This window comes from Rhinoderma darwinii, chromosome 3 (genome assembly GCF_050947455.1).
Source record: "Rhinoderma darwinii isolate aRhiDar2 chromosome 3, aRhiDar2.hap1, whole genome shotgun sequence".
Classification (NCBI taxonomy): Eukaryota; Metazoa; Chordata; class Amphibia; order Anura; family Rhinodermatidae; genus Rhinoderma; species Rhinoderma darwinii.
The window spans coordinates 402,617,585-402,641,314 of record NC_134689.1 but is presented as its reverse complement, the minus strand read 5'-3'; the positions used below and the strand labels follow the sequence as shown (position 1 = coordinate 402,641,314).

The 23,730-nt window shown below is 42.1% G+C and overlaps 1 protein-coding gene across 1 annotated transcript in view; it reads right to left on the bottom strand.

Moving 5' to 3' along the window:
• Positions 1–8,284: 8,284 nt before the first annotated feature.
• LOC142750235 (venom factor-like) overlaps positions 8,285–23,730 on the bottom strand; it is a 53,436-nt gene continuing 37,990 nt past the window's right edge. The window contains exons 30-41 of the mRNA XM_075859176.1: positions 20,969–21,127; positions 20,826–20,885; positions 20,568–20,658; positions 17,795–17,846; positions 15,584–15,671; positions 14,818–14,907; positions 13,305–13,410; positions 11,313–11,402; positions 10,954–11,037; positions 10,243–10,326; positions 9,018–9,156; positions 8,285–8,511 (exon numbers count right to left, since the gene is read on the bottom strand). Coding sequence (XP_075715291.1) covers positions 8,370–8,511; positions 9,018–9,156; positions 10,243–10,326; positions 10,954–11,037; positions 11,313–11,402; positions 13,305–13,410; positions 14,818–14,907; positions 15,584–15,671; positions 17,795–17,846; positions 20,568–20,658; positions 20,826–20,885; positions 20,969–21,127 — 1,185 coding nt within the window. The 3' untranslated portion in view covers positions 8,285–8,369. The remainder of the gene's footprint in view (positions 8,512–9,017; positions 9,157–10,242; positions 10,327–10,953; positions 11,038–11,312; positions 11,403–13,304; positions 13,411–14,817; positions 14,908–15,583; positions 15,672–17,794; positions 17,847–20,567; positions 20,659–20,825; positions 20,886–20,968; positions 21,128–23,730) is intronic.

Here is a 23,730-nt window from a genome sequence, read left to right as displayed (position 1 = left end):
TTTATACTGTGGAAAGGCGATAGGGTATGATATTGTGTGGGTAAGCAATATGGGGCATGATACTGTGTGGGGGAAGGCACTATGGCAGCATGATACTGTGTGTGGGGTACTATGGGGGCATGGTATTGTGTGGGGGTCACTACGAAGGCAGGGGTGCATGATACTGTGGGGGTCACAAAGCAAACTCTGTGTGTATGGACAGGGATTGGGCAGGGATTTGGTGAGGTTAGAGGTGTGGCTTAACATTTAAAAAATGTGCATGAGTTGTCCTTCTTTCCTATACTTAAAAGTTTGGCGGTATGACACCGCCCTGTGTGAGGCACAAAGTGTTCCTATACTGGTTGCGTTCCCGAACAGTTGTTAGTACAAAAAATATATTATAATATGTCGTGAAGGCCATTTTGCACCCTTTACATTCAAATGACAAAGTGAGCCACCATTGCCTGCTTCACAAAATAGATTATAATGAATAAAACAATCATAAATGTGAACATATATATTATATAATATCAATTCTTCTCCAGAATCCGGACCTATGGAGGGAAAAAAAAGTCAAAGGACCGTTTCACATGCTTACATCTCCTCCAGCTTCAATTGGCGCCGTCCTCGGCACCAGGACGCTCAGTAACAAACCGAATGCCAAAACTGGAACAACAGAAAACATAACAGACACTTATTCACCAAAGCTGGGCTGTCACCTGACAGTCTCTGAAGGTTTAGCCCAGGCCTGCTTCAAAGGTACTTGGGCCTTTTGTTAGCCCTAACCTTTTACGGCAATACCTCAGTGATAGAAGTGGCTCTCGGCACCACCTGTCCCCAGGTAAACAGTACAACACGGCCATACTGCAAGATTAGACCCCGTACCTGTTGGTGGACGCTCAGCATGGCACTCATGTCGAACAATCTGTAATCACCACTACAAGGGAGGACAGGGCATAATAGGAGTAGTCTAGGTAAAGGGTCCTGCATAGGGCCTCCCTTTTTTAGCTGATTGCCCTATTATTTAAGAAGGGCAGAACTAGACTGAATAATAGGGACATTTCCCCACTGCTGGCATGTCCCTTGAGAAGGAAAGAGATAAACACCAGAATCACAGTGGGAAGGTTTGTAGGCTTTTTTTTAAATAATAATTGTATGTTTTAGGTGGTTTTAAACATTGTTTAAATTAACTTTTATTAAATAATTTTATCGATATTATTGTGATCCTGTGAGCCCGGAGCTAAGCAAAGCTGGGCAGAGGGCGGTCATGAGGCCTGCAAGGAGTCAACTAGAGGGGTATTGTGATTATACACCGCATTTCAAATTATTATGCAAATGTTATTTTTCGCTGATTTTCCTAAATAGTCGATGCATATGTCAGTCAGTATAATCTTCAAGCCATCAACCGTTGGAGTATAATGTGAATTTTATTGAACAAATCTCCTAATGAGAACAGATTTTTTTTTAGAAGTAAAAAACTCACAATGCACTGTTTCACATTATTATGCACAACAGAGATCAAAACATTTTAAAGAGAACTAACATGGTAATTTGTTGAATTTGCAGCATCAGAAGGTCATATTTACAGAAATCAAAAGCTCTTTCAATCAGAAAAAACTGAACAGGCCAAGTTACATGTTAACATAGGACTCCTTCTTTGATATCACCTTCACAATTCTTGCATCCATTGAATTTGTGAGTTTTTGGACCGTTTCTGCTTGAATATCTTTGCAGGATGTCAGAATAACCTCCCAGGGCTTCTGTTTTGATATGAACTGCCTCCCACCCTCATAGATATTTTGCTCGAGGATGCTCCAAAGGTTCTCAATAGGGTTGAGGTCAGGGGAACATGGGGGCCACACCATGAGTTTCTCTCCTTTTATGCCCATAGCAGCCAATGACACAGAGGTATTCTTTGCAGCATGAGATGGTGCATTGTCATGCATGAAGAAAATTTTGCTACGGAAGGCACGGTTCTTCTTTTTGTACCACAGAAGAAAGTGGTCAATCATAAACTCTATGTACTTTGCAGAGGTCATTTTCACACCGTCAGGGACCCTAAAGTGGCCTACCAGCTCTCTCCCAATGATTCCAGTCCAAAACATGACTCCGCCACCTCCTTGCTGACGTCGCAGCCTTGTTGGGACATGGTGGCCATTCACCAACCATCCACTACTCCATCCATCTGGACCATCCAGGGTTGCACGACACTCATCCGTAAACAACACGGTTTGAAAATTAGTTTTCATGTATTTCTGAGCCCACTGCAACCATTTCTGCTTGTGGCCATTGTTTAGGGGTGGCCGAATAATAGCTTTATGCACACTTGCAAACCTCTGGAGGATCCTACACCTTGAGGTTCGTGGGACTCCAGAGGCACCAGCAGCTTCAAATACCTGTTTACTGCTTTACAATGGCATTTTAGCAGCTGCTCTCCTAATCCTATTAATTTGTCTGGCAGAAACCTTCCTCATTATGCCTTTATCTGAACGAACCCGTCTGCTCTGAATCAGCCACAAATCTTTTCACAGTACGATGATCACGCCTAAGTATTCTTGAAATATCCAATGTTTTCATACCTTTTCCAAGGTATTGCACTATTTCACGCTATTCGGCAGCAGAGAGATCCTTTTTCTTTCCCATATGGCTTGAAACCTGTGGCCTGCTTAATAATGTGGAACTTCCTTCTTAAGTCGTTTTCCTTTGATTGGGCACGCTGGTAAACTAATTATCACAGGTGTCTGAGATTGATTACAATGATCCAAAGAGCCCTAAGACACAATACCATCCATGAGTTTAATTGAAAAACTACTAATTAAATGTTTAGGACACTTAAATCCAATGTGCATAATAATTTGGAACACCTGGAGAGCTTGGCTGGAGCTCGTCCAGGGGATCGATGGCAGGCCAGGATGATGCGGTTGCTGGGGTGAGTGTAACCTGCGCTCCTGCAGCGCCATCTGCTGGACGGGAGGCATGAGACAGTATTACACCCTGTGGTTTGGGTGTTAGAGTACCACTGTCTGAAAAAAGTCAGTACTGCAGCAGTGGTGGTAGGCCACCGCCACCTGCTGGTCAGGATACGTATTACAGCAGTGGGGGCAGGCCAGCGCCACCTGCTGTTCAGAATTTGTATTAAAATAGTGGTGGCAGGGCTGCGCCACCTCAGGGTATCCTTACGGATGCTGGCGATTTTCCTCGGCCGATGTCACCTGGAGGTGACATTGGCCCAATTGCTGGCGTTTCAGCTTTTTATCTGCTGTTACGTGTGTCGGCGGTCATGGATGGTGGATCGGAGGTGACTGATGCTTTGTGGCGGGCACTTGGAGTTCCCAGGATCATCGGTCAGGAGATGGCGTCGGTGGATTCAGGACAGAGGGCCCCGTTAGTGTCCAGTGGTGGGCAGCCTCTTGGTGAGTCAAAGCAACTTCGCACCACACACGTAGATTATATGTCTCAAGGGGAGTTTAGTCAGTTGGGTCATGCTAATTTAGGTAGTGGTACCGTGTGGATTTCGCACTTACACGTGGGGTCCTGGGTAAATTTTTGGACAGGTTACGTCAGTTTTTAGTGTCAGTAGTCAGTTCTCAAGGGTCACAGCTAGGGGTCCCATGGAGGTGTGGTTATCACAGGGACAGTTAGTGGTAGGAATTAAAAATGAGAGCGCTGGGGGGGTCGTTGCCGACCCCCCTCTTTTTCTAATGCGTTTGATGCCGGAATGCAGACTGAAAAGGTGGGCAGGATTCACAAGCCATTGCCAGTGTCTGATAATGCTAAAGGTAGTAGGGGCACATTTGAAACCTGAGGTGAGGGAGAAGATTTGGAAGCGGGGGAACTTAGACATCTTTACGTTGTTTGCGTTGGCAAAAAGGAAAGGAGCGTCGTAAGGAGGAGAATGAGCAGAGGCGAAGATATTGATTTATTCTGTGTACTTTTGGCAATTGGCTTCAAGCTTTTTCCATTATGGCGAGCGTAGTGGGTGAAAAATATCCAGACCATTGCTCCAGTTTATTTTGTTATTTGGATTCCATTTGGGAGGCTTACAGAACGTATGTGGTACTGCTTGGCTAAAATATAATGAGCAATTTAGGCAGCGGATGGCGGTACGGGCATCATTGCGTTGCTATAAGCACATAAGCCTATGGATGCGCCTTATGACTACTCCCAAGGGAGCAGGCCAGGGGGGCAGGGTAGAAGTGTCTGGGTCTGACTATAGGGCGTTCACACTCTCGCTTCCTGGATCAAATAGGGACAGTGCGCGGCAACCAAATCCAACCCAAGCTTATCCCTGTCAATCACCAGATATATTAGACTGCTGCACCGAACACACCGGACTGAGCTATATTGGAACAACCTAGAGTTATGAAGCAAAACTTCCTGTGTGCACTTGATCCTGTCTGCTGTTGCTCGCAGTTATTAGCCTGTATCTAGTTGTCCGTTACTAACCTGTATCCTGTCTGCTATTGCTACCAGTTATCACCCTGTATCCAGTTGTCCGTTACCAGCTTGTATCCTGTCTGCTATTGCTACGAGTTATCAGCTTGCATCCAGTAATCCGCTACCAGCATGGATCCAGTAATCCGCTACAAACCTGGATCCAGCAATCCGCTACAGGCCTGGATCCAGCAATCCGCTACCAGCCTGCATCCAGTAATCCGCTACCAGCCTGCATCCAGTAATCCGCTACCAGCCTGCATCCAGTAATCCGCTACCAGCCTGCATCCAGTAATCCGCTACCAGCCTGCATCCAGTAATCCGCTACCAGCCTGCATCCAGTAATCCGCTACCAGCCTGCATCCAGTAATCCGCTACCAGCCTGAATCCAGTAATCCGCTACCAGCCTGAATTCAGTAATCCAGTACCAGCCTGAATCCAGTAATCCACTACCAGCCTGCATCCAGTAATGCACTACCAGCCTGAATCCAGTTATCCACTACCAGCCTGAATCCAGTAATCCGCTACTAGTCTGAATTTAATAATACGCTACCAGCCTGGATCCAGTAATCTGCTACAAGTCTGAATCCAGTAATCTGCTACCAGCCTGCACCAGTAATCCGTTACCAGCCTGCATCCAGTGATCCACTACCAGCCTGCATCCAGTAATCCGCTACCAGCCTGGATCCAGTAATCTGCTACCAGCCTGAATCCAGTAATCCACTACCAGCCTGCATCCAGTAATCCATTACCAGCCTGCATCCAGTGATCCACTACCAGCCTGCATACAGTAATCCACTACCAGCTTGGATCCAGTAATCTGTTACCAGCTTGGATCCAGTAATCTGTTACCCGCCTGGATCCAGTAATCCGCTACCAGTCTGCATTCAGTAATCTGTTACCAGCCTGGATACAGTAATCCGCTACCAGCCTACATCCAGTAGTCCGCTACCAGCCTGTGTCCAGTTACCTGCTGTCCACCAGTGTCCAACTACCTGCTACCTGTCTGTGTCCTGTTATCCGCTGCCAACCGCTACTCTCACTGGTGGTGTAGTCCAGTGGGTCCACAACCCACTGGTTGTTGCAATTTTCTCAGGCCATGGACCCTGCTGGCAATCCCAAACCTATGGTACAGGCGCTCTATGACGTCATCAAGGAGATCAGTTATCGTCAAGATCAAACCCTGCAGTTTATGATCACTTTGGCTGCACAAAAAGTGGTTAATCCTCCTCCAGCAACTCCTTAGCCTGTACAACGATTTGCACATTGTTCACACTGCAGAAGTTCAGGTATACAATGACCTCTGCCTCCTCGATATGCTGGGAACTCCAAATCCTGCCGTGGTTTCCTGAACCAGTGTATAATTCCCTTTGACCTGCATGCACAGCTGTTTCTTTCTGACCAAGTGGCTTTTATTGTGTCTCTGCTTTCTGGTGAAGCTTTGGATTAGGTTAACCCCTTGTGGAAACGAGATGATCCTGTAATCACAAACCTACTGACTTCTCTTGCTACCTTTCGTGCTGTTTTTGGAGACCAGGACGTGTCTCCTCTGCTGCATCAGGCCTACACAATCTATGCCAGGGAAAAATGTCTGTAGGTCAGTACGCTATACAGTACCGCATGTTGACTTCTGAGTCCAGTCCAGTTCTCTAAGAACCAAAACAATGCTTTAGGTTTACCTCTAAATCTGAGGTTATTATGTCATCCTTGGCATCATTATGGGCATCTACTAATTGGTTATAACTTATGTTCCTTAGTAAATACCTCCATTTTATCTAGATTATCTCCCTTTGTAATACATTTAGAGCAAAGTTTATGTCTTTTTGAAAAAATGTCCTCAATTATGCTAATAGAGACCTCATGGTGAGCTACTGGGGCAGGGGTGTCCACGAGGCCCAAAGGCTGACATTGCTGCTCCCCCAGAGCCCCTGGACATATTTAAGTCCTCTGGCGATGTTCTGTAGGTAAGGAAGAGGAAGCCTTTTTCAGGAAAAGCGATGCGGCTGCTGATAGGCTTCTCACCGTTTGCCTGGTTTTCTGTTCCCACTTGGGGGATGTACGAGGTGGGGAGCAGTCGCTATCTTGGATATTTCCCAAAGCGGGGAAGAAGGGTTCCAGCTTGTTTTAAGACGCTTCTCTCTACCTAGTTCGCCCCATCTTAACTGCTGGACTATCCAGGTATAGTCTGTAGATCCAAAGATGGGTTTAAGTAGCAGTATATCCACACTGAGCTGATGTATATCAATGCAGGTCACAGAGATGGCGTATTGTACAATCAATCAGGTCGGCATTATTGTCTTCTAGAATAAAGCCCATTAGTGACCACCAGAAATAGGTATTTAGGCAGTCATTAAAGGGTTAATTGTGGTTTCATCAACTCTACCCCATTACCTCCAAAAAGATTTATCTTCCTTCCTACTTTTTTTTATTAGTTAAGGAGAGTCAGGAGAGAAAGTAGAATCGTTATTTGTGTAAGGGCTGTGCTGTTGCCTCCATTGGTCCCAACGATCTCATGATCGCCAGGTGACTGGTCACGTAACCAGGCTTCTGGTTCTAACTAGACCCACCTCAGATCTTATTGGGACACCTGTCTCCTGTAACTGGTACTGCCATGGCAGCTCCAATTACAGGTGAAGAGTGAAGGTATGTTCACACGCAGTAGCAAAATACGTCTGAAATTACAGAGCTGTTTTCGCCTGAAAACAGCTCCTGATTTTCAGACGTTTTTGTAACTACCCGCGTTTTTCGCGGCGTATTTTACGGACGTTATTGGAGCTGTTTCTCAATGGAGTCAATGAAAAACAGCTCCAAAAACGTCCCAAGAACTGACATGCACTTCTTTGACGCGGGCGTCTTTTTACGCGCCGTCTTTTGACATATTTTGTAAAATAACACCTTGTGGCAACAGAACATCATAAAACCCATTGAAAGCAATGGGCAGATGTTTGTAGGCGTAATGGAACTGTTTTTTCAGGCGTAATTCGAGGCGTAAAACACCCGAATTACGTCTGAAAACAGTGCATGTGAACATACCCTAAAAATATATAAAAATATATATAGAATAATAAAGTCCCGCAAAGGCCTTTTCTGACAAATGGGGGACACATTGTTAAATTTTTTATAATTAATAGCAATAATAATAATTTAAAAAAATAGCCTCCTCCCTTATAAACCCATAAGAAGCCCTATCCCCGAAAACCTCATGTTATATATTAAAATAAATGGTGTCCAATTGAAGAAAATCCCTAATTTGCCAGCCTATAGAACACAATGGGGAACTCCTTTAGCGTATTGTTCTCTTCAATTCTCCAAAAGCGAAACTCAAACATGTAAAATTCATTTCCACCAATGGATAATGAATGACGGATTAATTTGCCCATTTCTACAAGAGATTAATATACGTTTTCAATGTTTTTTTTGGATCTCTATATAAAAAGTTACGTAATATAATTTTTTTCAATTTACCTATATCATTTAGTTTTTTCTATTATCTATTTCAGTAAATGGATCCATAGAGACCTTTGTCGAAGCAGCAGAATGGAGAAGGCATAACTCTGTATAGATAAAGGGGTTGTCCACTTTGGACTGTCCCGTTTTTGTTAGAAGGGTTAACTGGAAAGAAAATGTTCGCAAGGTCTCCTACTGCTGTGACTCCTAGCAATGAACTTTAATCTGCAGAGGAACCGGGCAGCAACTGTTTCATTTCCCTACAGCACCACCGCAGGGGAAATTAAGCATTACATGGCATGCATTGAAATCAACGGTCTGTCTGTGTAATGCCCAAATGTGGTGGGTGCTCCAGAGACAGACGTTTATTTCGATATGTATTGGAGGGTGCAGTTTATTAATAATATAAATTAACGTGAAAACATTGAACAGGAAGAACCTTTATTGATGTATTAAGTCTAAGCATATACAAGAGAATATAAAATGGGGATGGGGAAGACTGAAATAATTTATCTGATACAGCCACGAAACTCTAGCTCATCTGCAAACTGGAAGAATTCTTCACAGAGTACGGCATACTCAGGTTTCTGACATTCCCGGTCACTTGGCCACATCTCAACCCACGTGTCCTTGGTTATCATGTACGCAAATCTGTTGGGAAACCAAGCAGGTAAAATTATCAGTGTGGAAATTTCATTATCAACAGTTAAAACGATTGTACCTATTAATTTATTTTGAAAAATCTGATTCATACACTCAGCGTCATACACTTCTCTCCATTCATGAACAGCTCTACTCACGGCACAGTGTGATCTCGCGAGATCACGCTGTGCTGTCACTTACTCCCACATTAACTTTACCGGAGCGTCGGGAGAATGAAAAGACATCGCCTCCAGCCAATTTTTTTTACATTTACTTTGGGTAAAATTGGGGAAAAGTTAATTTTTACTTTTTTGTAAAAAAAAAACAAAACTTTATTTAACAGTTTTTTTGACTAGTCCTCTAGGACTTGAACTAGCAATCCCTGGATCGCTTGATCAATATACTGCAATAATCAGCCCGTGAGAACCGCTCCATACGCCCCCTTCCTGGCTATGACGCAAGTAAACATAAAATGTCGGGAAGGGGTTAATACACAATTCTTTACTGTGACTTACCCAGAAGCACCAGTGTTCCACAAATCTTTGCCCACACCCCAGATCAAATAGTCTCGACCTTTCTCCATGCTTAAGGCTTTGTTACATTTGGAATGACTGATAAAATTGCGTTTTCCATTAGCAAGAACTATATCCGTACCTAGAAATGAAAAATTGGATTATACAAGTATAAAATCTTGTATACATAAGTCATTTAGCCTCAAATAGATGGCAAAAAATACATAAGTCCATCCTGTTTAGCCTGTTCTTCTGCGATGTTGATCCAGAGGAAGACAAAATACCCATGAGTCAAAAGCAAAATTTCCTCATCCTAGGGAAAATTTCCTCCCGAATCTAATATGGCACTTAGAATAAATCCCTGGAGCAACCACCCATCTCCAGTAATCTAGTGATCATAACTTGTAAAATTATTATACTCAAGAAAGGCATCCAGGCCCCTATGAATTCTCCATAACAACTTGCTCTGACAGACAGTTCCATAGTCTCACTGCTCTTACAGTAAAGAATCCTCTTCTATCTTTGTGTAGAAATCTTCCTTCCTCTAGACTTAGAAGATGCCCCCTAGATATACTTTCAGTCCTGGGTATAAGTACGCCATGAGAGAGATCTCTGTATTGACTTTTGATATATTTATAGTTATTAGGGTCACCCCCCCCCCCCCAGTACTGTACACAATATTTTACGTGAGTTTTGACTAGAGATGTGTAAAGTGTTAGAACTATGTTCTCGTCATGTACATCTCTGCCCCTTTTGATGCACCTCATTATTTTATTTTCCTTGGCAGCAGCTGCCTGACACTAGTTGCTACAGTTATGTTTTCAAGTCTGTATACCCTTCTAAAGTCTCTATGTGAAAATATCCTGAAAAGAACAGTCTGTGAGAGAATCAGGGGTAAATTACAATTCTAGAACTGGGACAAAATGTAGGCCTCCAAAGATGGATTAAGGGTTTATATGTTATAGACTAATATTTGGAGCACCTCATGGTGTATATAAAAAAAAAAAATATTTCAATGCATGAATTAGGCCCTGTTCACACCTGCGTTGTGGTTTACATTTATAATGGAAGCCACAACGCTGTGACGGATCCATCACACAACGTACACCACCGGCACCCGAAGGACCCCATTGACTTATAATGAGGTCCATCTGGTTCCGCGGGGTGTCCATTACGTTGACAGGAAAAAAAAGGACTGCGTATCATAAAACCACATTGTGTAACTTACCCTCTTTAATGACTGTTGTAATTGTCATCACATAGTTGTCAAAGTTATCACCCTTCTCAATGTCAGTGAGCGTTACCTTAAAAACTGCAAAGGAAAAACATTCATAGGATTTTACTAACTTTACATGATATATCTTAACCACAGGAGGTATGTGCCTGTGCAACCAATTTATTATTTGCTTCACTGTATATAAAATAAAACATGAATTTTTTTTAAAAAAAAGTATCGATTGTCAAATTTTCTACCGTTTTGTGTATACAGCTCCTATGCAGACCTATGTGACTTCTTGGTAAAATATTAGGAGCTTCGAGTCATGCCTCTTGATGGAGGCAATATGACTAGAGGATCAGACTACGCAATGTTTTAGCCTCAATGTAGTGTGCAGTATGGTACTGTATTACAGTCAGTACTTTTCTATGTAGTCGCCCCTTTAACAGACCATATTCCCTCTTAAAACACTGACATATTCGTCCCCTATTAATTCCTGTTGTCAACTGGACAGCTGTCCAATGAATCACAATGGAGAGGAATTCTCCATCGATCTTCGAACATTGTAGAATGGAGGGTGTTTAGAGATTTCAAAAACTTCATATAAAATGTAATAAAAATCCTAAATAATAATAACAATAAATTAATAAATATGGAATAAAGTTTTTGTTTTTAGACTAATTATCGAAATATGTGATGATAATAACATCATAATGATCTTACCGTAGTCCACACCAACCTTACACGCCTCTGTTAATCGAACAAGAGCATCAAGATTTTGTAACTGTTGCTGTATAAAGCAATTTTCTGCAAAATTAAAGGGAAAATTAGACTGTATTAATAGACTCTGTATGTTCTAACGAATTTTATGTGAAATTTAAAATTTGGGAAATTCGAACATGAAGTTTAAAATTTCTAATTCTAAGCAAAATTCTTCTCCATATGGGAAAGAAAAAAACACAAAGTAAGGATGTGCATTAACCAATTACTATTTCAAGAAAAAGATCCAGTATGAGAGTCCCACCAGTTGGTAAACCCATTGATTCTCTAAAAACAGTGCACACTTTGTTACGGCCCGTTACCTTCTGCACAGCGGCACACTTCTCCTCTGCAGATTTTGCCTAGAAGTTTACTGCCTTCCTCCAAGTGGTAGAATTTAGTGCAACGGTTTTCTGTTGGGTAGAAAAAAAATCATATAAAAATACTAATTCCAGTGAATCACAATAATTTCTTGTAGAATTGATTGATGGAACTATGTTAATGGGGTTTTCTTACAATGACAACCCCTTTTAATTTGGCCCATTGACCAGCTTAGCACCCCGATGAAATTATCGGGTGGAAGTTGAGCCTAGCCACACTTTTCACTCCGGGTAAACGCTCCACGATGACCATCCAACTGACTGGGCAACTCTGTATTACACGGGTAGGCCGAGTCCGCCTGAGTAGAAGCCGTGCGTTGCTCTCTGCTAGTATAGAGGAGTCCTAAATGGGGGACCACCCTTCAAAAACGTCCATATGGACAGGGGTTGTCTGGTTTAGAAAACCCATTTTGAAATACCGTACTATTCTGACTCAATAGAACAGTGTCCGACAATTTGGCCCTCCATCAAGAAGCTGGAGCAGAGAGCAGCTACAAAGAGAGTGTCTCTTTTTGGAGGACCTAATCTGTTCATGCATTACATAGGCATTACATAGGCAGCCCATTCATTTCAATGGGCACCATACCATGTAATGCTTCAGTTTTCCTGTGGTGTCACTGCAGGAAACTTTAACATTTGCTAAAAGGTTTCACCACAGATTACAACTGATCGCTGTGGTTCGCAACTGCAGGACTCCCTGTGATAAGCTTATTTTTTCGAGGGACCCTTCTAATAAAAAGACATTGCCCTTTAAAGCGGATCTGTCACTTCTTTATGCTGCCCTGTCCGAGCATTTTGGTTTGTTTTTGTGCATTTTTTTGGCATTTTTAATTGCTTTTTTTTTTTCATACATTTTTTAGCGGGGCCAGATGTTATATTAAAGTCTACAGTAAAATATAAAATGCATTACATACAAATGCATTTTGGTTTGTGCCATTTTTGATGCAATTTTGCGTGTCAGTGGCGGTTTTTTCCAAACGAAGCATGCTCTGGGAATGGTGTTTTTTCAGGTGTTTTCCCATAACATTCTCTGTAGGACTTCAAAAATATCAGGAAAAAAAGCATGTACAAAATGAAAAAACACCACCAGAAAGGCCATAAATAATGCATGTTACATTTTAATAACGCGAGCGTTTTTAGAAGCGTTTTTTCATGCGTTTTTCTTAACCCTAATACCGATTACATCTAAGTTGTTCAATTTAGATATGATCTGTAATAGGGTTGTAGAAGGCATCAGAGGGACACAGTAAGCATTGACAGCCGAGCCATCAGTGGAGTTGACTGACGGATGCGGTTGAAAGAGCAGAGATGTAGCTTCTATGTATAGGGATTGCATAGAAGCTGCATCTAGAAAAGTAAACACAATTTTTAATAAAAGTCAATTACAAATATATTTTTTTTATCAATAAATATGAACATTTGTTAAAAAATATTCCCCCCGAAGATTTACATAACCTTTAAGCTTGTTAGGAATATCTATACCCAGGGTATTCCATATTTGGAAGGTCTCGAATAGAGAAATTATGTTAGTCAACAGAGCTATTCACGTGGCTATATGTGGCCAAATTTTTGTATGCATGTCACATTTTTAGATTTTCACCCGTGGTCAATGAAGCCTGTAAAAAAATACATATTTCAACTTATGTCTATATTTGATCCATAAAATAAAAATACACATGCAAAAGGTATTATGGAAAAATGTAGCCGAGTACGTACATATACCTGGCAGCTAAGTACTTTCTGGGTAATTAGTACTATGTAAATTTTACAAAAATAGGACATTTTATAAAAATAAAAAATATCTAAATATGGTTGTTCCAATTTTCTATTTTTGACTTTTGGAAGACAATATGTAAAAAAAATGTATTAAATGAGTTACAATGAAATCTTGTGTTTTCATAGATTATGTATTAGGATTTGTAGCTAGGATGTTACCTGGAGAGTAATAGTCATACACTGTGACAGATCCGGGCTGAATGAGTCCTACTTCAAAGAACTGATGAAGGTAGAATTTCAGACATTCGTCCTCCGTATTGGAAATCTACAGTGAAATAATAATCGATAAACCACAAAACAAAAATTTTACTTCTTTATTAATTGGTTGATGAGGATTGACAACTAAAGGAATTTATAGCTGATAGGACAATACTTTCAAAAATAAAAGTGACCCTCTAGTCCTAGGACAACATTTATCATATGATGGTGTATATGGAGTAATATTACCTTGTGCCCTCTAGTGGATCCACCGTTTTATGGTCCCCTCCGTGCTGTCCCAAAATGGCTGTAGACTACGAGTCTCAGACACTCCCACATGAGCATTTCCGTCCAATCCATGAACAGAGGGAGTGTCTTAGTCTGAGAAGCGCTGTGGCCATTTTGAGACAACACAGATGGGACCCTAAAATGGCGCATAGTTGGCAACGGGAGGGCATCAGGTAATACTACTCCATATACCCCATCACATTTAGAATTTTGTCCTGAGGGTCGCTTTTAATGCCTTTCAAAAATATTTCCCTAAGCTGCTGCTGAATCAATGTTTTTTCTTGTTTTCCCAATAGATGCAAAAAATTGATGTATTGTTTACTTTAGACAGAATACCAAGTGGTGACCCCCACCCCAATTAAATAATCATGTCTTATTTAGGACATCTAACCCACAAAAGGTGGTTAAGAATGGATGTTGTCTGGTTTACAAAACCCATTTTAAAATACCCTATCAGGGAATTCTGAACACTTACTTCCAAAAAACACCACAGATTACAGATGATTCCCAGCGACCCATTGAATGGGTACCCTGGAGGAATAGCTTATCATCGGCGGAACCCTTCTGACAAAAAAGGGGTGTGTCCAAATAAGACAACCTCTTAAAGGCTACTACCGTAGGATCACTATCTTTAACTAAAAATCATCAACCGTTCTCATCTTTAAGAGGGTTGTCTCATAAAGACAACCCCAGTCCATACATCCTATTGGGGCATATAGACATCATAGAGTGTGTCCCCTCTCAGAACTTCACTCTAAGATCCAGAAAGAAGGGCCAGTCTTTTACTCTGGCAGAACCGGCCGGTCAATAGATTACATGGTCGGCCATACATCTGAATAGCTGGCATTTAATGCATTTCCCCAGGCACATATATAGTCAGGCACAGCTTCCCCCAATAATAGCTGATCAACGGGGGTTAGAGAAGCTAGACCCACGGCGATCAGCAGATCACCTGGCCGGCTTCTTTGGTGGACTCAATGGCAGGCATTTAGGGCTCCTGTAGAGAAGGAAGGAGGGCCATGAATTTGGTAATGGATGTTTCTCAGTTGTGTCTAGATTTGACGTCGATTGCTATAGCCGTGTGTACCTATGGTTAATTGTTGTTTATATTTCATATGTGCCTTTCATATTCTAAAAAATTTCCATAATATCAAAAGAATTTGCAGAAAAATATGCAATTTCTCACCCGGTCAATGTACAGAATCAATGTGCCTTTATCAAACACGCCTTTGTTAACCTCATAGTTGGAGATGTATCGGTCCACTCCTTTTTTCAGCTGTAAATAAAGAGGACATTCACTTTCTAGAAATCTTGGAAACAACATAAAAAGTTAAAGAACAACAACAAACATATAGATTCACCAACACATAGAACGTACAATCAAATGGACTAGAAGTATTGAAAGGGTTCACATTCCCACATTTGCATACCACACAGGTAATCTTTCTGCCCAAGTGAATCCACTATGTTCTCAGGTATCTTGGCAACAGATGGTCTTAAAAATTTTAGACCAGGTTTGGAGGTACAGAAGCTACCTGGTCCAAATACAAGATATGTACCAGGGTCCACAAACTTTCCACTGCTACTACTGTCCCTAGTGGGTGTAACTGTAACCTCTAAAACCCCCTCAAGCTATGACACTGGATACATGAAGGCACTTGTAGCTAGATTTAAAAAGAAGAAAACAAAACAATAATGCCTAGTTTCAGTTCCCAAAAACATGACGATGATGGTCCAGTAGTGGAGCTCCGAATTCTTCTAAAGGTATGTATCTTATGGGAAAACTAGGGGTTACTTGTCTGAACACGTTTCTTCTTCAGAATGATGATAGTCATTTTTTTGAAGACCACTTTCATCATGGGTAATGTCTTTAGATGTGATTGGACTAGTTTTTAAAAGACATTGAAGGAAGTCTTGGACGTGGTAGACTTTTTCCAAATTTTGGTACTCACCTTATTGAGGTCATTTATATCTGGTGCATAACCAGTCATCATAGAAATATCAAGGATGGACATGGTGGACTCATGAGCCTTAAGGAATCTGCAAAAATATAGATACTAAGTTTAGTCTATTGATATGTGAACTATACATACACTAAAATACTATATTCAATTGACTTTAGTGGACCATAGTCTTAAAGATGCCCCCCACACCATCGATGCAACAAGCATTTGGATATTTTTGCTCCAGGAAACAATATATAAGAAATTATATATTCCACTATACAAATTATCATTCTTATTATGTGAAATATTGTACCCTTGCATTGGCCCAATTCTCCTTGGATGATAGAGAAATAAACGCTACAATCTGTTGTGCCCGCGGTCGCGGACTGCCAGCACAACCTACTTACCCCTGCCAGCCGCAACTGCGGGACACACTCTACCTGCCGGCATCTCTCCTCCCAGAGGCGCCAGCACACAGTTCCCCACTGCCGCCCACAGTGTGCGTGTGCGCGCTCCTCACAGCCTTAAAGGGCAAGTGCACCCAAGTAAAAGTTCCCTAGCCAATTCCTTTGCACCCTGGACTATTTAAAGGACCCGGCCTTATCCCTCCTTGACTGAGCGTTGTTTGTATTCCTGTGTTTGTCTATGCAAATTGTCTCTTAGTTGTATCCTGCTCCTGGTGTTCCGGTATCCTGCTTCCTGTATCCTGTTGCTGTGTTTGTTCCTGAGCCTAAGCCTATTGTTGGAGTCGTGTGTACCTCATCTGCCATGTCTGGTGTCGTCTGCCACGTCCAGTGTCATCTGCCACGGCAAGCATCATCTGAGCCACGTGTCTGCTACTTCGAGTATCTGGCAGATCATCTCCCCAAGTACTCTTATCCGAGAGACTGTTATTGACTGTTGTTTGGCAAGCTGCTTCTCTGCTACGGAGGAGCAGCCCAGTTTGTCCACATATCCCACAAGCGTGACACAATCACACTTTAGAAATATCATTTTTGGTGGAAGTGTGCCCTGTAAACTAGTCACAGAGTTTCTTCTCTACTTTGTACCACCAGACCACAATCGCTGGGGGATCCCGGCACTATGTGTTTAATTTCACCACAGTGCCACCACAGGCGAAATAAAGTATTACACATTGAAATCAATGTGTTGTTGATGTAATGCATAGACATGCCAGGTTCTAAAGAGCGAGGCACTCTTTGCTTTGGGTAATAGATAGAAGTCCTAAAGGCGGATTCCTTGTATTATCTCTGAAACCAGACAACCCCCAAAAAATGACAACAGGTACAATCTGGAGAAATTTTTCACAATTACCTTACATGGGATTATTTTGGGAAATCACATCCCTCCAACTCCCTACCCCCATCTTTCTTGAAACCAAAAGGTTACAGACTGCATTGTAACAATCTTGATCTGTAATTGTCCATTTGTCAATGGGCTTCAGGTGCAACTTATAGGTTTTTGTTTCCTATGCAGTTGCTCAGAGGACTCCTGGGGCTAATGAAAATATGATAGGTAATTACATTTAAAGGAGTTGTGCAGCCACAGGACTATTTTTCATACTGATGACCTATCCTGTGGATAGGTCATCAGTATATGATTGTGGGGGTCTGACACCCGCACCCCAAACCGATCAGCTGCTCCGGCTGCCTCCGGGCACCGGATGTTATGCAGGGTATGCAGTATTCGGAGCCAGAAGCAGATGGCACCATACACTGCATAGCAGCCGTGCTGCAGAACTGCAACTTTGCTCCTATTCACTTGAATAAGAGCAGAGCTGCAGCTCGGCCGCAATACTGTGACCGAAGCCATCTGCTTCCGGCACGGATATCTGGTGCCCAGAGTCAGCTGATCGATGCGGGGTGCTGGTGTCGGGCCCCCACCAATCATATACTGATCACCTATACCGTGGCCGGAAAACCCCTTTGATGCAAACCTTTATTTCCGATTGTATTTATTCAATTAGGACTCTTTCAGAACATGTAAATGCTTAGAAACAAGGTTGCACCTTCACTATCTTTATCGCTGTTAAAGAGGGGGACACTCTTGCCAGTGCCCAAAGTTGGTTCCTTGGTGATTGTGGAGGAACGAGGGTTGGAGGCTGGAAGTCATCCTTTTTGTCTCCCCTAAGTTTTTCCCAGGCTCTTCTCTCTATTTCTCTATAAATCATATTCTGGAATTAACACTTTAACAATGTTGACAAATTATGGAACTTACCTGGTACAAATAGTCATGGAAACAGTAGACTTGGCCCCATCAGGTCCCTTAACTATGTGAAAAATTGTAAGAGTTAATTACATTTTATTTGATTTAATACGGATTAATACTGTACAGCAGCCTTAGATAATGGAAGGCATGGATGGGCTGCAGCCAAGATACTTTTTCACTTCACCGTGTAAATTCTGGTGTGTCTGACAATCTGGTTGATAGGGGTATTCTGATTAAAAACCACAGTATTTTCAATGGAATGTCAGGTAGCTCGTCCCTAGCAAATTGTATGTTCAAGATTACTTAAAGGCTATGTACACCATTAAAAGGATTTTTTTAATAAATCAATGTTTTATATGATTTAATAATACTTTTTAAATTGACTTTTATTTAAAAAAGAAAAAAAATGCTCTTTAAAATCCATCTTGTATGTATACATAGAAGCTGTATTGTTCCTTTAAAGCCGTGGCCGTCAGTTCAGCTAAACTGACAGCTCTGCTGAAAGCTGTTCCTGCGTTTCTCTAATACACAGAACCAACGTAATATCGATCACATCTAAGTTCATAATGCGGGACCAGCTTTCAGCCGAGCCGCCAGTTCAGCTGAACTGACGGAATCGACTTTGACGGAATTATACAGCTTCTACATATACAGGATACATATAAGCTGTATCTTAAAATGTAAATTTTTTTTAATAAACGTCAATTTAAAATTAAAATCACATAAAACATTGATTAATTAAAATATATATTGTTTCAAATGTGGACATAGCCTTTAGGTCTTCAGCTCAAAGCAGAAATACCACTGGAATGAAGGCAGAGAAGGTTCGGCAAGATTTAAACCATGCCTTGCCTCATCTCTTACTGCCATATTATCCATATTTTTGTAAAACTAGGTGAACATCTTCTTTTGAATATTCTCTTCTCCAATGGTTTTCCAAGACCATCCTCCATTAATAAATAACATTTCTAATGCTGTACTTAGTCTAGAGATTTTAGGCAGCCATGAAGGCTGATGTAGACAATTTTCTGTCGACTATTGGTGCCTTTTTGTAAAACAGCACACAGAAGAAAGGTAGATATCTGTCCAAATAATGCGTCTGCCATGTTGGATTCTTTTGGTCGTTGTTGGGTGAAGGCGTTGGTTTAATTGGAAAGTTATGACAAACAGATGTACAACATGGGACATGTTGAAATACCAGGTGGAATGGGTCTACAAAGTTTCTTCACCTCATCAAAAAAAGCCCAACCCAGGTCACAGAGCAAGGTAGAGATTGATCTGCTAATCGTGGCGTTGATGTCCAGATCATCAATCTTCACAGACCAACCGTAAACAACACGTTGTTCAGAAAGGGGCCATCTAAGATTTCAAGTAAATGGCTGGCTTAAGTGGGGTGTCTTGTGTCGAGAACCCATTTTCATATACCCTAATAGGGAATTCTGAGTTCATAGGGAGGTCCTCTGTTCAGGATCCTCATCTCTTGGCCAGAGTGGAGAACAGTTACAAGGAGTCTCTCTCTCTCTCTCTCTCTTTCTCTTTCTCTCTCTCCGGATGACCTGTACTGTCCTATATTACACTGACAATCCATTGATATGAATGAGACCCGTGTAAAGCTTCATTTTCCCTGTGGTGGCGCTGCAGAGAAATGAACACTTACTACCAGGCATCCCAACAGATTCAAGCTCAACTGGGGTCCCATCCCACTTTGCGATCAGCTTATTGTCAGGGATCTTTCTAACAAGTAGGGATTGTGCAAAGTGGATAACCCCTTTAAGGATCCAAACGCAAATTCCTCTTCCCGCAGCCAGTATTCTCTCCTCCTTGTAGAAGCTCTGAACACCCAGAAAGGTTTAAACAGGTCAAATCTAACCTCTCACCTTTACTAGCAGCAAATTCCATAACCCAGACCCCTGAGAAAGCCGGTAATATGTTTTTGGACTTTCTGCCTTTATGCTCATTTTGTGTGTGAGATATTTTCTATATCTTCTTACACCTAATGGGTACTTTGCATGGAAGACTCTAGTGTGTTGAAATTGGAATTTGCCACTAGGGCGTCTTTCTTACCAGTTTTGACCCTTGTAGGCATCTGTAGCTTCCACAAGGAGGGGAGAATACTCACAGTAGGAAGACGGCCTGGCATCTGACTCTTAAGACCATGACATTTTTTCTTATGGAGATAAGAAAGTCTCTCTATTTACTTATTATTACTTTTTATATATTTACTTATCAACTTGAGATTGAGGACCGGATTGTAGAGTTATTGTACAGTGCTACGGTTGTTAAAGACAGGGGCATCAACGAAAGACATAGGGTCTACTACATCAAAGAGGAAAAGCTTAGGGCTAATTGTTAAGACCATATACTAGAGTCAAGCGTTTTACAGTACAGGGAAAGTTATTTTTCATATATTTGCTACTCTATACGATTGCTTTTATGAAAACGAGTACTTGTTGAGTCAACTTTTTTAAGTACTACTATATAGAGTGAGATGGTGTGGCTACAGGGCCGTAATATGGACCTGTAGGGTCTCCCTGTATGGCCGTACATGGTCCTTACACAGCATTGCCATGTGCATGAGCCCTACTACTGATAATATTCTCTTCATCTCACATCTTGGTTTATAAATGCAAGATGACAAAATAATACATTTCCACAAAAAGTCATTAAGATATTCAGAGAAATAAAAAAAAATCTAAATTCACAATATTCTATAGAATGACTTTATTTTTTTTTATTAATGGGTCATAGTTAACAGAAGAATAACAACATGCATTTATCTTACCTTGAGGTTCATCCTGAATTGTCACCGACAGGTCAAAGTTGTTGCATTTTTTCTCTTTCTCTGTCTCAAGAGCGTGATAAAACGACAACACCTAGTGGTCAAATGGAAAACAATATAAAAAAAATTGCAATATCATTCACTATCCATTTCATCAAGGGCATTATACAGCACCCATTGTCTGGGGTCCTGATCGGGGAAATCACCATTTCCTACATAGGGAATATGAAAAGGGGTTAGCAAAATATATTATTCTCTTACCCTCAACGTGCCTTGACCCTTTCCTTTTGCATTGACTATAAAGTTTCCAACTTCATTTGTCTGCCAAGAAATAGATGAATTAAGTCACGAGGGTCCAGCAACACCTCTGCTACAATTGACCCCATCACATCCACGGTTTTTACCTGTTCTGATCGGGCCAGCAAGGCATTTTGGAGATTGAGTCGATGAGTGGTACTTTGGGATCTCCCGGGAAGCTTGAAGGTGACATCCATGTCCAAGTCTTTGAAATTTGGTACATCTATCTGATACTGAGCAAGGGCTTCAAACTGCATGATAGTAGACTAGAAGCCAAGAGTTAAAGAATGTAGACATGGTCAGTATACCATCTGTCACCCCAGCCTATAAAACAATACTCCTATAAGCAAAAGTTTCTATTTCTAGTATATTACTGGAAATCCTATAAAATAATCTCATCTCTAGTTACCAACCCACTTGTGCTCTTTGCTCAGCCAAAGACCTACGACTCTCATCCTCCCTTATTACATCCACTCACTCCTGTCTGCAGGACTCCTCCCGTGCTGCACCCATTCTGTGGAGCTCCCCACTCCCCACAATTAAGGGGTAACTCAATTTTTTTTAAACTTTTAACAAGTCATAGTAACATGTCAGAGTTTTGATCTGTGGGGTCTGAGCACTCGGAAAGCCGAGCGAGCGGTGAATGAGCTCATAGTCTTTCTATTGAGCCCGTACACTGCTATCAAAAACGAAGCAGTACATCGCTCACCTGAGAGCTTCGGTCGATTCGTTTTAATGATCAGTGGGGGTCTCAGAGCTCATAAATTTACCGTTCAAAACGTCTAAGATGTCACTATGACATGTCAAAAGTTTTTGGAATGTTTGGTTGCACTTTAAACTTGCTCCTAACATTTCCAGTTTTAAGGATGGCCTGAAAACAACATTTTTCAAGGAGACTTATGCCACATAACTCTAGTCTACGGCCCATGCACTTTATATCTATGTTGGATCAGATACCGGCTGGGTGACAAGTTCATCCAGCTTTATTTATATTCTCACTGCCAACACAAGGGGCTTTGCCCTCTGGACAAAATTCTCACCTTATACCTATTGTGTCACTCCACCCATTCCTTTTAGATTTTAAGCTCTTATGGGCTTCGACCTCACTCCTGTAGAGTGTTAGCTCTTATGGGCAGGGACCACTCTCCTGTAGAGTGTAAGCTCTTATGGGCAGGGACCTCTCTCCTGTAGAGTGTAAGCTGTGACGTCACTTCCTGCCCCAGGTCCTGCATCGTGTCGGACGAGCGAGGACACATCGGCACCAGGCGACAGAAGCTACATCGACTTACCTGCAAACGCCGATGCTGCTGCAGAATCAACTGTCGTCTGGTGCCGATGTGTCCTCGCTCGTCCGACACGATGCAGGACCTGGGGCAGGAAGTGACGTCACAGCGTGATCTCTCGAGAACACGCTGTGTGTCTGTGCACTGCCAGAAGCTGGGTGTTAACGAAGGGAAGTGGATGATGCTGATTCGTCAGTATCATACACTTCTATTCACAACGCCCAGCTAGTAAAACAAGTAAAAACGCCCCGATCTACACGCATAATACACGCCCAGATGTTACACACAATACACGCCCACTTGGACATAACTTTAAACACGCCCAGTTGTACTTAAGAAAGGCTCATTTGCATAAATATAAAAATGCTCATAACTTGGCCAAAAATGCTCGTTTTTGGAGAAAAAAAACGTTACTGTAATCTACATTGCAGCGCCGATCTGCTGCAATACGAGATAGGGGTTTGAAAATCTGGTGACAGAGCCTCTTTAAGCTCTTATAGGCAGGGACTGCTCTCCTGTAGAGTGTAAGCTCCTATGGGTAAGAACCTTTCTCCTGTACAGTATAAGCTCTTATGGACAGGGAACTCTCTGCTGTAGAGTGTAAGCTCTTATGGGCAGGGAACTCTCTCCTGTAGATTGTAAGCTCTTATGGGCAGGGTCCTCTCTCCTGTAGATTGTAGGCTCTTATGGGCAGGGTCCTCTCTCCTGTAGATTGTAGGCTCTTATGGGCAGGGTTCTCTCCTGTAGTGTAAGCTCTTATGGGCAGGGACCTCTCCTGTAGAGTGTAAGCTCTTATGGGCAGGGTCCTCTCTCCTGTAGAGTGTAGGCTCTTATGGGCAGGGACCTCTCCTGTAGTGTAAGCTCTTATGGGCAGGGACCTCTCCTGTAGAGTGTAAGCTCTTATGGGCAGGGTCCTCTCTCCTGTAGAGTGTAGGCTCCTATGGGCAGGGACCTCTCGTGTAGAGTGTATGCTCTTATGGGCAGGGACCTCTCCTGTAGGGTGTAAGCTCTTATGGACAGGGAACTCTTCTGTAGATTGTAAGCTCTTATGGGCAGGGTCCTCTCTCCTGTAGATTGTAAGCTCTTATGGGCAGGGACCTCTACTGTAGAGTGTAAGCTCTTATGTGAAGGGACCTCTCCTGTAGATTGTAAGCTCTTATGTGAAGGGACATCTCCTGTAGATTGTAAGCTCTTATGGGCAGGGACCTCTCCTGTAGATTGTAATCTCTTATGGGCAGGGAACTCTCTCCTGTAGAGTGTAAGCTGTTATGGGCAGGGACGTCTCTCCTGTAGAGTGTAAGCTCTTATTGGTAAAGACCTCTCTCCTGTAGATTGTAAGCTCCTATTGGCAGGGACCTCTCTTCTGTAGAGTGTAAGCTCCTATGGGTAAGAACCTATCTCCTGTAGATTGTAAGCTCTTATGGGCAGGGACCTCTCCTGTAGATTGTAATCTCTTATGGGCAGGGACCTCTCTCCTGTAGAGTGTAAGCTGTTATGGGCAGGGACCTCTCTCCTGTAGAGTGTAAGCTCTTATTGGTAAAGACCTCTCTCCTGTAGATTGTAAGCTCCTATTGGCAGGGACCTCT